Below are 14,112 nucleotides of genomic sequence, written 5' to 3'. Positions count from 1 at the left end.
GTAATAAATAAATATTACTTCTGCGCAGATTTCTACTCATAGAGGGTTGTAACGGATTGAAATTATATAGAGGGAAAGATAAAACTCACCATTAGTTTTTAAAGTAGCATTAAAGTTATTTCAAAATTAACTATTCAAATTTTCCAAATCCTTTGCTAATTGAAATTTTTACTGAAAATAATGAAGAATGTTTATATGTTCTGGCATTCTATGAGCCAGAATATTTGATTTGAACTATTTAAATTGGCAAATATATACATACAACTTTAGTGATTTGTTTTTAAATTTTAATTAAAATTTTGAGTAAGGAAGTGAAATTACAGTATCCCTAATGTTAGACAGATTGAAAGGACAATTAAGCTTTTAATTGCTTTGGTTTTATTAAGATGGTTCATGTAAATAATAAGTAGAACATATGTTAGTCTATTAAATTAACAAAACATTAATTCTTGCCACAATGTTATGCATAAAAATATCTTCCTGAGGGAATCATATAATGTTACGACACGTATTACATAATATTATATTACATCACGCTGTATAATATTACGTTATGAATAAGATACTTACCTGAAAGTGAGCACATACACACACAAAAAAATCCTGTCCAACCAGCTGGTCGCGAAAGGCGGTTAGTTTAAAATAAAAATTGATAAGGGCTGTTTTAAAACAGGCACGTAAATTTAAATCCTTATATCAACAATTAGGAAATCAGTAGCTGAAATAAATTCAATAGTAAAAATTCTTTAATGAGGAAACAATGATGATAAAAATGACTTGATTCACCGTACACTGAAAGTTTGTTAATTTGTTCCACTTTTGCTTCTGTTTACTATTAGTTAAGTAAACTGACAGGAAACTGAAATGAGTTATAACTTAATTACCTACTAAGCCCACATTTCCCTGTTATTTCTCTGTAGTCTCAAATTTAGAACTCAATTTGTAACTGAGAGATGAATTTCACTTAACGAATATACTCATTCCATGCAGTAACTAAGAAATAATAGAATCTTTACTTTGAAATTATTTAAAGAATACAATATTAATTATAAACTTTTGTTTTATAAGTTAAAAGCATTAGATATATGAATGCATATTAGAAGCAGAGGAAAAGTAATCTTTAAAACTCTTTTAATTTATTTTTTCTTCCGCGTATACGTGGTATATAGAAAGTATAGTAATCGTCAAAAAATTCGAACTCCAGATTTAAAAAATCCTTTTTAGAACGTTTTTATATCTCCTTCAGTTCGAAAAAACTTTTTTTATAAAGTGTCCGTCTGTCTGAGACAAATATAATTAAGAAACGTCTTGAGCTAAACGGTTGAAATTTGGTATACGGTCTTTATATCAAAATTGCAGATTTCTATCAAATTTTGAGTAAAATATGTTCAGAGGAAGTCCGTTTGTCCGTCTGATCGAATATAAATTAACTTGTCGAAGAGAGCTGGATAGATATAATTCGGTACACAGAGTTAACATGTCTAGTGTAAATAGTTTTCAAATGTTGAGCCAAATCAAACAAGATATTAACCATTTATCGGTCGTTTCAAAAACATGTAAACGCGATAATTTAAAAAAACATTATGATTTAAATATATAATATTTGGTATGGGATTTTTACGTACTGTAGTTTTGTGTCATTTTTTTTTTTGGATACTATGAACGCATACCAGAAATTAATCGCCAAATAACTCGCCAAGGATAACGCGATAGATTCAGTAAAAATGCAAAGTTCTCGCGACAAGTCAATATTTCGTAACTATTTTATGCGTTCTCTGCCACGACAAATTTATTGGAGAGTTAATGAGAAAATTTTGGGAAGACACTTCCACTGGTTTAAATTAAAAATTCTAAATATGAGTAGTTCAATGATGAAATTGAAAAACATTATGAAATACGTTTTGCCCTCGAAATAAGAACTCTTGTGCAAAATTTTCCGAATGAATAAATAATCGATTTATTTAGAAATTAATTTTTTAAATACAAAAGAAGTATTCTTCTAATGAGAATCACTTTATTATTTAAGATTAGCATGTGAATTATTAGAGCATTTTTCTATCTATGGGTATCTTTAAATTGAATGATGAAATCTCCTTCACCATAACAATTATATTTGATGATAATCTTTTTTATCGATAAAGAAGTAAATACTTATATATTTTCTAATTATTTTAATTTTTTTAATAAAATGTCTTTTATAAGATATCCTTCTTTAAATATTAATATCATTAACTATCCTTATTTTAAAATTAATCAATTTCGTTTAAAGCTTTCTCTTTTGGAAAAATCCCTGCAAGGAATTCTCGTTTACTTAAAATATCCTGTAATAAAAAAAAGATAAATTGTGAAAAAATAAATAAAAATTGAAAGTTTTCAACAATTCTTTAATTATTCTAAAACGTTTGAGCATAATTAAAGAATTTCAACTTTGTAACATAATTAAAAGTTAAATAATTAACAAATACAGAATAAAGAATTGAAACCTTGATCAATTAAAACAAAATACTCTTGAGTCTAAAAGGAACAAAACTGTTTTAAAGTGCACCAAGTACATTTACTCATATTTGACTAATTGAAATTTGTAGCTGGAGGTCACATGAATTACATTTTACCTCTGGTGCAAAATAATGACTGTTTCCAAATACTTTAAAAACAAAAAAAAAGAAAAAGCATGGTTTTAATAAGTAAGAAATAACTATAATAAATAATGAAATATTTTCAATGAAATCTATTAAGAAATTAACAAGGATAACACTAAAAATACATGATATTTTCAGAATCTTGTTTATAGAAATTGAAGCATGTACTGACAAAGATTGCAAGCATATGTTTTGAATAAATAATTTTTAAATAAAAAAACAAAAGTCGGAAAAAATTAGTATACATTTCTTCTGGAATGTCTGTATAATAATTATTTGTTCGTTGCAAAACTTGTTAACTTGGAGTGTCTCAAATAATGTTTCTTTCAAAATATGAGTTTTCTGACGAGATTAGAATTAATAACTGTACTTAAATTAAAGACACAGTCACTATAAAAATATTTTTTATAAATTAATAAACATTCAAAAGTGAGATGATTAAATGCAAACATAAAATTCAAAGCTGAAGACAATTATTCTGGAGAATGTTTCAAATATTTTTTCAGAACATTCTAGAATTCTGGTATTCCGCTTATATGTGCACCAAATCAGTAAAAAAAATGCAAGAAAAACAAGAGTTATTTCACTGGGCTTCGCTGAATTAAGAAACGATACATTTCCCTGATGTTGTAATATGCTGCTAGAATATTTCCTTATTTACTTCTTTAAATTGTTATTTCTCCTAAACTATTGTGCTATAAATAAAATAGTTGTTTTCTGAAATTCCATTGAATGCATAAAGAGATTAAGAGAAACATGTTTTACATATAAATTGTTGATACGTGCTATGTATCTCGAGACACTGCCCGCAGAAATATGAATCGATTTTTCTCCCTTCTCTAAGAAATCTTTGCTTTTTTGCCGTTTTTCTTGGTTCTCGTAACAAGAGAAATATGTTCTGGTAGAAACACAATTTATAGTTGTTCCAATTTGAAGGCTTATCGCAAGGAAAAAGATATTTCGTATTATTTTACATGATGCAGAAGCTATAAAATGAATTTAATGGATGCTTTATGGTCCAGTTTTATGTTTTTAAAATCAGTTTCGGCGTAAAAATAGGTTCAACTCTCCAATCCAAAGCGCTGTGATTTAGAAGTGATGTATGTGGATTTTTGTTGCGAGAAGAAACATCGAAATATATATTCGCTCCTATAATATAATTTTTAAGAAGAAATTAGCTAAAAATAGTTTTATATTGAGTGAGTATTATTAGAATGAATATTTGGAAAAATGAATCTTTCTTCTTTAACTAGAAAATTATATGCTTTTTAATATTTTTTTAATAATTAATTACACTAACAGGTTTGGCAATATACTCAGTCAGCAAATAATTTGAAAATAATTTATATTTGTTAAATTTTTTGCTTGTGCTTTGCTTTTAAGGAATTAAAAACATAAAAAATTAAATATCTATTCCTGTAACTATCATAAAAGGACTATTTAATAAAATGTATTTAATTATTATATAATAACCAAATACTATTGCCTCCACTATAAAGTTACGACAAATATGAGGAAAAAATATTTGATACTTTATTTTGATAATTTTTGATAATTTTTTTCCTTATGTAGTTAAGTTAATATTGTAAAACATAAAATGTAGTAAAATAAAGATATATAAACAAAATTTTCCTCATTAATATTGAAATGCACGCACTCGTGATATTTATAAGAATAAAACATAGATTTATAAATAATTTATCGCAAATATTATTTGGGTAGTTTCAACAAAAATTATTAATTTCTATAATTTTTGCACATTAAATAATCACATTTAATGAAATAAAATCTTGAATTTCTAAAATTATTTATATTTGAAAAATTTAATTTTTTCCTTTTTTTTTTCTATGATAGGATAATTAGATGATTAAACGAAATATTTATTTTGGAATTGATTTTGGCGTAGTAAATAGTAATTTATTTTGCTTGTTAAACTTTGTATACTTGTATATATTATAAATAAGGAATGAAAAAAAAAGATGAAATGTAATATAATGATAAATAAATGAAATTCATCATATCAAATCATATGGATATCTATTATAATTTTTTGACAACTCATCAAATATTAATAATATGAAAGTTTGTTTTGGAAATACTGTTTATATCCAAATATTTTGATTATCAGAAAAGGAATCAAATGATTATTGATGTATATATTAAAAAAATGAGCCTACTATTCCTATTTTCAAATACTTCAATTATAGATATATAAATAAAATTTTCTTTTATACCTTAATATAGCAAATTATAGTTTAATATAGGAAAATTACTCTTTTAAGCTTAGAACTAATATATTTTAAGCTGCAGATATTCAGTATTATTTCTTAAGAAGTATACAGGGATATATAAAGTAAAACAATGAAATGTCTGCATTTCAGTCTGAAAAAACTTACCAGTAACTGGAGCGTTTGGATAGCTATTATACTCCCAGGATATTTTTATGGAAGTAGATGTAGAATAATAGCTCTTGATGGTAGGAGGAGCTGGTCTGTCTGCAGAGTAAAAAGCAATTGAAAACATTTATAAAATATTAATTTAGAGAATTTGGTTAGAACAAGGATAACAATTTAAACTTTTCAACGAAAGCATTAGTTTAAATATTTAAATCTATATTTGAAGTAAACAAGTTTCCTTGTTTCATTGTCTCTTTGCCTCAGTAAATAAAATGTCATATGAAATATTTAAATATGTTAGCAGAAAATGTTAAACCGGTTTTATTTATTTACGAAAAAAATGTTTGCGAATATTACGAGCATTTCAAGCCAGAATTCATATTGATGTTAAAATTATTCATCCTTTTGGACGAAAGAAACTTTAGATTACCGTTGTTTTATTTTTAGAGAAGTCACTTTATTTCTGTTGTTTGTTATAAAAAATTTAAAACATGTTGTCTTCCTCAGAAGAAAGGAAGCAAATATATAATAAAACTATCATGGGAAGTAAGTTTCTCTTGGGATACAATATTTATTCTCTTTTGCTTTAATTACCAGACGTAAAGCTTGTGACGCATTTAAAATTATTTTAAGATCATTGAATGAAAGAAATTAACTTCAAACTAGTATTAATCAGTTTTCAGAGAAGTAATTTCATTTCGGTCATTTATTATAAATAATTTAAAACATATTGTCTATCTCAGAAGAAATGAAGCAAATATATAGCAAAATTATCTTGGGGTGAATAGTCTCGCTTAGAATACAGTATTAATTTCCCTTTGTTTTAATTGCGGGATTGAAAGTTTGTGGAGTATTTAATATTATTTTAAAGTAATTGATTGGATTGATTAAATTTCTCTGATTTTAACGAAGTAATTTTATTTCTGTCATTTATTATAAATAATTTAAATCTTGTTTTCTTTCACAGAAGAAAAGAAAATATATAACAAAATTATCTTCTAAAGAAAGTCTCCCTTAGGATAAAATTCTTATTTTTCCTTTACTTTAATAACGAGTAGTTAAACTTGTGACGTATTTAACATTATTTTAAGATCATTGATTAAAAGATTTATTAAGATTATGGAGAGAGAAAAGTGAAAACAACTCTTCACAAACTATCGCGCTAAGGGAAAGATCTATAATGTATCGCTTCATCATAGCTTTGACATTCTCTTTTAAGGGATGGTTTCCCATAGCAGCCGGTTGATGCCTGGCGACAAAGTAACATAAAAAAAAATAACCAAGCAAGTTTCAAAATTTATGCCATAACTGCACCGAGGGACTCATTAAGACCTATTTGCCGGAATAAATTCTCCAGATCCTAAAAGTTTAATTTCCAGAACAGTGAAGTTTGACGCTAGGGGGCGCGGAAGCCACCCAATTTAATTGTGAATCATTACCGCTGTGGGAAGACCTGAACCCTTTCAAAGTGAGAGAGAAATTATAAATCAGACCCTCGCTAATTCTGCCACATTCACGTTGTTACTAATGACTTTTAACAGGGAGCCAGGCTTCCCTCTTGTTAGGGAACGTCACTTACAATTAGAATGAATTCTTTGTACACAGGAACGGGAGTGACTGGGCGATAATTAAAATATGATAGACGAGTTCCGGCTGCAGGTTGAAGATCGCCTTGTCCAAAAATTCATTTAACCGGCTAGATTGTTTACCGTTCCTGATTTTTTGATATCACTTCAGCTTCGATCGTTTTGCTCGCATGAAAAGTTTATTTCTCAGGAAAGCATTAATGAAAGTTGGCAGTGAATTGGTCAGATTGCTTTGCTGCTTTGACTTGATGTTGCGCTGTAAGCAGTAATCCTTTGCCTACACATTACCAGTGAGCTTTCATGAAGCCTGCTTGCTGAACGAAATGTATTTTAGTTAAGTGATTGTGCGCTAGGTTAAGCAATCTTGTGTGCTTAGTTAGCATAACACCTGGAAAGCTCATTACGAATTCTAGTTGCGTTATAATTACTTTTTAAATGCGCGCTTTGTTGTTGGGTTAATTTATCGAGCAAAGGTCTAGATCGTTAGCAAGTTGTTGCAAAGAATTAATTTCATTGCATATTAAGCTAATGATGCTTAAGAATGCGCGTTCACATTTTGAAGAATCTTGGGAAATGTTCCGAATTAATTTGTTTATTATTTGTCTCGAAGAAAGTATTGGGATAGCAGGAATTAGTTGCATGTTTGAGTTTTTTTTCATTCAAATTCAGTGCAAAATATAATATGAAAAGAAGTAAAATTATTGAAGCATCTTAGATTACAGAAGAAAAAATTAAATTGAATACCACTTAAGAGAAATACTAAATTTAAAATAAAAACTCATTAAGATATAACATAATTATATAAATTTATATGCAAAATTTCATATATAATATGGTGAGCTGGTTTCATTTCATGTAAAATATTATCTTGTTTAGCTATTTATTTGGACAGCTAATATATTAAGAATTTTAATTTTTTTAACGTAATATTCATTTTTGGGTGTTTTTTAAAAATATTACAATGAATTTAGTATTGAATGTTGACAACACATATAATGCAAGTTCAATTTCCTGACATTGATACATTAATTTCTGAATACTCCGTATGTAAAAGCTTCTATAGCTGGAAACTGAATGAAATGCTTATTTCTTATTGAATTATTAGCTTTATAATTCAATAAGAAATAAACAACAATAAGAGGAATAAGTCTAGTAAACTTATGAAATGCCTTTTACAAATTCAGGTTGTGCTGAATTTGTAAAAGATTATGGCTTTATTATTATTATGCTACTTCATAGTTCAATACTTTAATTCGCCTGTGACGAATTAAATTCATAATAAATTAAACTAATGTAGCTAATAGATATATGAATATTTGCATTGCAAAATGTTTCAAAATGTGGAAAATTAGTTATTTTAATATTAAGAAAAAATACTACTTGTAAATGCCAAATACCAAGTAACAAATTCGAAAGATTTAAAAACGCATAGCATAAAACGATATTTAATTTGATATGTTTTGTTTTGATAAGATCTTAAACTATTGTCTATAATTTTAAATATTTCTTTAATAAGCGAAATTTCTTTAATTATGAATAGAAATAGCATTTTTTAGGAAATTTCTATAATAAGGTGAATGAATTCTGACCACAGGCCGGAGGTCACAATCCAGATCTCTAAGTAACATAATGTTTTTAAAAATATATTTAATTTCATTCATCTTTCTTAAGAAATTCTATCTCTGAAAGTGTTAATGAATATAATTAAATGGCTGAAATGGTGGTGATAGTTGTTATGGTATAAATTGTACCAATTGTCCACACATTAAAAGGAAATTTTCATAAAGCTGTTCTCTGAATAAAATGTATTTTATCTTAATAAGTAGATATGTGGTAGGTTAAGCAATCCGTTTATGCTTAGTATGCATAGCATCAGGGGAGCTCATTACGAATTCGAGTTGCGTTTTAATTACTTTTTAAATGACGCTTTCTGCCGGAGTGTGCAAGCGGATACTTTATATTGCAGATGTCCAGGTCATTAGTAAATTGCTGCGAAGAAGAATGAAATTCTAAACAAATTAAAACTTGGTTTAAAGAATACGTGTTTTGAAGGGTTTAATAGAATGCGTTGAATGCATTCCATTCATAAAGTGATTCGAAATCACTGCGTAAGCATATTTTTATGAAAAATAAATTTAAAAAATTGTGTGATAGAAAAATAAAACTATTTTTTAAAGCAGAAATAGAAAGGTATGGCTTATATTTTTGATGATAAAAAGATAATTCGGATGAAGATTCGTTTAATAAGTAACAATTAGTTTCTTAATAAACTTAATAGTTACTTAATAAAACTTAATATTTTATTAAGTAACAAATATTATAATACACAAAACTGACAGAGGTTGAGGAAAATTATATTATAATTCGGCAGTTGAAATTTTATTTGGATTCATGGAATGATTTACTTATTGAATGAAAAGTCCTAAAACTTAGGATTTCGAAAATTTTGAAATTTTAAAAATAATAATAACGTGTAAGACCCAAATGAAAAATTAAAATTTATTTAACATGTAGGAATCATTAAGATAAGAATTAAGAGCATTTAAGATAATTTAATTGGTATTGGTTTTGTGTTTGATTTTTTTATACTTGTCGTGTTCATAATGTATAATAAAGAAATAAAATCTGGAAGGAATAATCAGATACTGAATTACTATTGAGAAAGTTTATGTATGATAATTAAGACAAAATATAATAAGTATTTTTCTATTACTAAAAAGAAATTATAATTAATATATATTAAATGCCTTTATTATAAAATTTAGGTTCTACAAATGTTTTTATTGTTAGGAAATGACAAAAGACAGATGAAAGATTAAATTTGCTAATATTTCAAATTTTCAAAATAGCCTTAAAAAGTTTTTGAAGATATATATATTCTAATAATTTTGTCTAACTGTAAACCTTTTAATATTTCAATTCTTTCATACGATACGTAATTAGTTATAAGAAATTCTTAAATGATTGTTTATCCTGAGTTCGTCATTTAATTGATTTTCTTTATATATATATTTATAGTTTTGGAGCCTAAGTGTCGTAATAAGTGAAACATAACCTTATGAAATTGAAATTAAGTGAATGTCGGAAGTTACTAGATTAACAGTCATCATTATTCGAAAGCAAAACGGCAATTTTCGGAAAGATACAATTTCAGTTCTAGATCTCTGGAATCGCATTAGGGAATCTACCTTTTCTCCGCAATGCCATTAGCAAGCAATAGCAGCTTATTTTTCCCTCGGGGAATTGTTAAGAGACGCCCATCGGATTCAGACTTTTGATTCATTAGGAAGTGGATAATATACTGTTTCATATAAACTGACTTTAAGAATTAAATGGACCCTATAAGGAGTCTCTAAATGTTGTAACTTATTTAGCTGAAATGCAAAGAATAACTTCAAAGAGAAGTTTCGCTTTCATCTAAAGGTATGATGAAGATTTTAATGACATTTAAGTGATTGTATATCTTATATAATCATTTAGATTATATATAAAATGTTATGAAACATCTTTAAAGAATTCTTTTTTTTTTAAATTAAGGAGAAATATTTGTATTTGTAAAATATTAATGCGGATATTTTATAAAGGAAATTATTATTAAAATTATTCAGAAAAATCATTTGAAAATTAATATTGAATTAAAAGTGAAGATGAAAAATACGGGCATATTTAAAATAAAGTAATAAAAACTTCAGATGTTTTATTATTTTTTGTTATAGTGATATTCGAAATCGGTGTTACTAATTAAATGAAGTGAGGACATTTCAAAAATTAAATATTTATAAACAATTTGCCTAATATTTTAAAATTGTTATAATTATTCTATAGAACAAATATTTGGGATAAGCAGAAAATGTTTCTTTAAAAACATTTTATAATTATCTTTCATTTATTAAATTAAAAAAATTTATGTTTCTTTTATTAAATTAAAAAAATATGTTTCTTTAAATTAAATTTAAAAAAAATTATGTTTCTTTTATTAAATTAAAAAAAATATTTTTCTTTTATTAAATTAAAAAAAATTATGTTTCTTTTATTAAATTAAAAAAATTAATTTGATTAAGTTGCAGTTATTTCAAATGTAACTAATGTACATAATGTATTAAACAGATATGTCATTTCCATATAAGATATTGGTTTACTATTATTAGGAATATACTTACTTTATTATATTTACGATATTCTTGTAAAAAAATAATTTAAATAAAGTCTATTGTAATAATTATTATATAGATAAAACATTTGAAGTGAGTACAAAATGTTCCTATAATTTTTTTTTATCTTTCTTATATTAAATTTAAAAATATAAATTTGATTACCTTAAAGTTATTTCAGCTGTAACTAAGGAACATAACGTATTAGAAGGCCATGCTATTTTCATATAAGATATTGGTTTAGTATCATTAAGAATATACTTATTTTATTATTTTTATGATATTCTTATAAAAGAATTAATTTAAATTAAGTCTATTGAAATAATTATTTTATAGATCAAATATCTAGAATTCGTAGAAAATATTCCTATAAAAATTTGTTTTTATCTTTCTTATATTAAATTTAAAAAAAATAAATTTGATTAACTTACAGTTACTTCAGCTGCAACTAAGGAACATAACGTATTAGATAGAAATGCCATTTCCATATAAGATGTTAGTTTACTATTATTAAAATATACTTATTTTACTTTTTACGATATTTCTTTTAAGAATTAATTGAAATAAAGTCTATTTAACTTTATAAAATAATTGTTAGCGTTTCATAAAACATAAATCTTGCATCCTTTTTTGTTTAGTATTCACCTTCCATAATTGTACATTTTTAGCATGCTTCTGACGGAACGCGAAACATAATCTGTCTAAAGTGAAAGTTAAGTGAGTGTCGGAAGTTTCTAGATTAACAGTCATCATTCTTCGAGGCAAAATGGCAATTTTCGGAAAGATCCAATTCCAGTTCATGATCTGGGGAATTGCATTAGGGAACCTTCTCTTCGCAATCCCATTAGCAAGCAATAGAAGCTTATTTTCCCCTCAGGGAATTGTTACAGACGCCCATCGGATTCAGTCCTTTTGATTCGTTAGGAAGCGGATAATATACTGTTTCAGATAAACAGACCTTAAGCATTAAATGGATCGGATAAGAAGTCTAAAAATGTTGCGACTTATTTCGCTGAAAAGTAAAGAAAAACTTTAAAGAAAAGTTTTTCTTTCAACAAAAACTCGGCGATGAATTTAATGGCGTCTGAATGGTCGTAGGTCATTAAAATTTATGGAACAACCTAAGGAAAAGATTTCAAAATTGCTAAAAGAATTCATATTCTTTAAATAGCTATATTGATAAGATTCACATTTAAAAAAATATTAATATTTTGAAATATATTTTTAAAATTCATAGGATGCTAAATTCATGAAATATAAAAAAAAGGAGTAATTGTAATACTAATAAGAATTAGTGTATATTATTTAAATAAAAAAAATAAGAGTCTCTTATTAAATTAACCTTAAAAATTCTAGTTTAAAATTCTCTCAAACTTAATTTAAATTTCTAGGGAGATTTAATTTTGGCATAATAATTCTCATGTAGGCTAATTATAAATTTAGGTGCATATTTATGATTATTTAAATTTCTATGTATTTAAAATAAAATATCTTCAAAAATAAATTATTATACTTAATAGTAAACAAACCATGGAAAAAATGACGCGTTGGAAAAAATAATAGATCTATAATATTTCGATGTAAGTTGCATTATTTAAGTTAAATTCAAATGTATTAAATATCATAAATTCGTTTGTATGTGAAATGGAACAGATAATTGAGAATTATTACTTCATTTGCTTTTCTTATTACTCTGATTTATTTCAAGTAATTTTAAATGTACTTAACTGCATTTTATATATCAGTGCTTATGAAATCGATTAAATGTTCTGTGATTATTTGAATAAAAAATATTTTTTTTTATTTAAAGTGTGTTAAACTGTATCTCAGATTCTTTTAAATAAAAAAAATAAAAAAATGCATGCAATATTTATTGTTAATTATTCTGCAAAACTACAGCTTATGAAATGCAAAATTTCCGGGTAATCTGCCTTCATAGAAAAATAAGAATAATAGAATTAATGCATACTCGGTCATGAATATAATTTTTATCAAATTTATTTTGATGAAAGTATATTATTTGTTCTACTAAACTGAAAGAAAGAGGAATCTAATATTTATACCATTATTTTTTTTAATCTTTTGTCTGGTTTTCTGAAATCACCAATGAAAATTGCTTGATAATAAAAAGAACTCAGGCTGTGAAAATTTTATAATTTAATTTTAATTTAATGCAAATATTATTTTTTCTCAAAATTGCATTAAATGAAACGATAAAATATTTAATTATTTATAAATTGAAAATAAAATAAATCTTTATCATTTTTGGTATAAATATTCAAACATTGGTGCTTAATGCACTTATATTCATTATCTAGAAACTGCCGAGTGACAGTGAAAAAGATAGACAGATTCCTTTTCTTATTAGATATATATTTAAAAAAATATTGATTACCATCATTTTTTTCTTTAATTGACTAATTTTATCTTTAATTGAAGTCATTTAAAACTCCAATACTTAGCAATTTTAATATATTAACAAAACATTTAAGAATTTAAAATGAAAACTCTTATATTTACCCGTCTGATGTGAGTTAAGGGACGTGCGTAATATATGCGTAACGACTAATTAAACATAATTCTTAATACTGATTTAGCCCTATAAAAATAGAAATAAAACGGAAAAATCGAAACACTATGAACGTTATATATTGCGTTGAAGATTAAGGTCTGTAAGATTAAAAGAAATTAAAACTTTATTGATCAAAAATGAAAATATTAACATTCGAAAGTCTGCGTCAAGTTTCCTGCACGGTTTCTGATTCATTTTCAAATAATTCTAGAAAATATTTTTAACAGTTAATATGAAATACGAACTGGTTTATAACTATAGAATATTACAATAATTTTTTGAAAAATATTCAATCATATTTATTTTAAATAAAGAAAATGATAGCCTAACATAAGTACATAGAAATTATTGTTATTATGTGAAACAAAATAAAGAAAGCTAAAGGTAATTTGATTAACATATTATTAAACTATATATATATTTAACCGTTCTCATGTTCTATTAGGCATATTAAGATTTCAAACAAAAATCAAATTTACTCTTCTGCGACAAACGCCGGTCAAATTATTAACTTTTGAATTTCATTACTTTAATATAATCAAAAATCTCCTCGAAAAAGAAATGTTTACCTTCTGTAAGATCTTCCATGAAGGAATCATTGAAAAAGTCCAATATAATGAAATTCATAATTTAATAATTTGGTCAGTTTTGGTCGTAAGAGAATGGAACATTTTTTTTAATTGTTTAAAATGTAGGTATGTTAAAAATATTTCACAAATTATTATTAACAAGTACGCTGGATTGTCTAAATATTGATATTTGTTAAAT

At 25.5% G+C, this 14,112-nt stretch overlaps 1 protein-coding gene across 1 annotated transcript in view; it reads right to left on the bottom strand.

The window, feature by feature from the left end:
* Window positions 1-14,112, bottom strand: part of LOC129980683 (cell adhesion molecule Dscam2-like) — a 550,882-nt gene that overhangs the window by 94,437 nt on the left and 442,333 nt on the right. Inside the window, exon 19 of the mRNA XM_056091064.1 lies at window positions 5,036-5,134. Coding sequence (XP_055947039.1) covers window positions 5,036-5,134 — 99 coding nt within the window. The remainder of the gene's footprint in view (window positions 1-5,035; window positions 5,135-14,112) is intronic.

Source organism: Argiope bruennichi, chromosome 8 (assembly GCF_947563725.1).
Source record: "Argiope bruennichi chromosome 8, qqArgBrue1.1, whole genome shotgun sequence".
Classification (NCBI taxonomy): Eukaryota; Metazoa; Arthropoda; class Arachnida; order Araneae; family Araneidae; genus Argiope; species Argiope bruennichi.
This window is presented reverse-complemented; position numbering and strand designations above follow the sequence as displayed.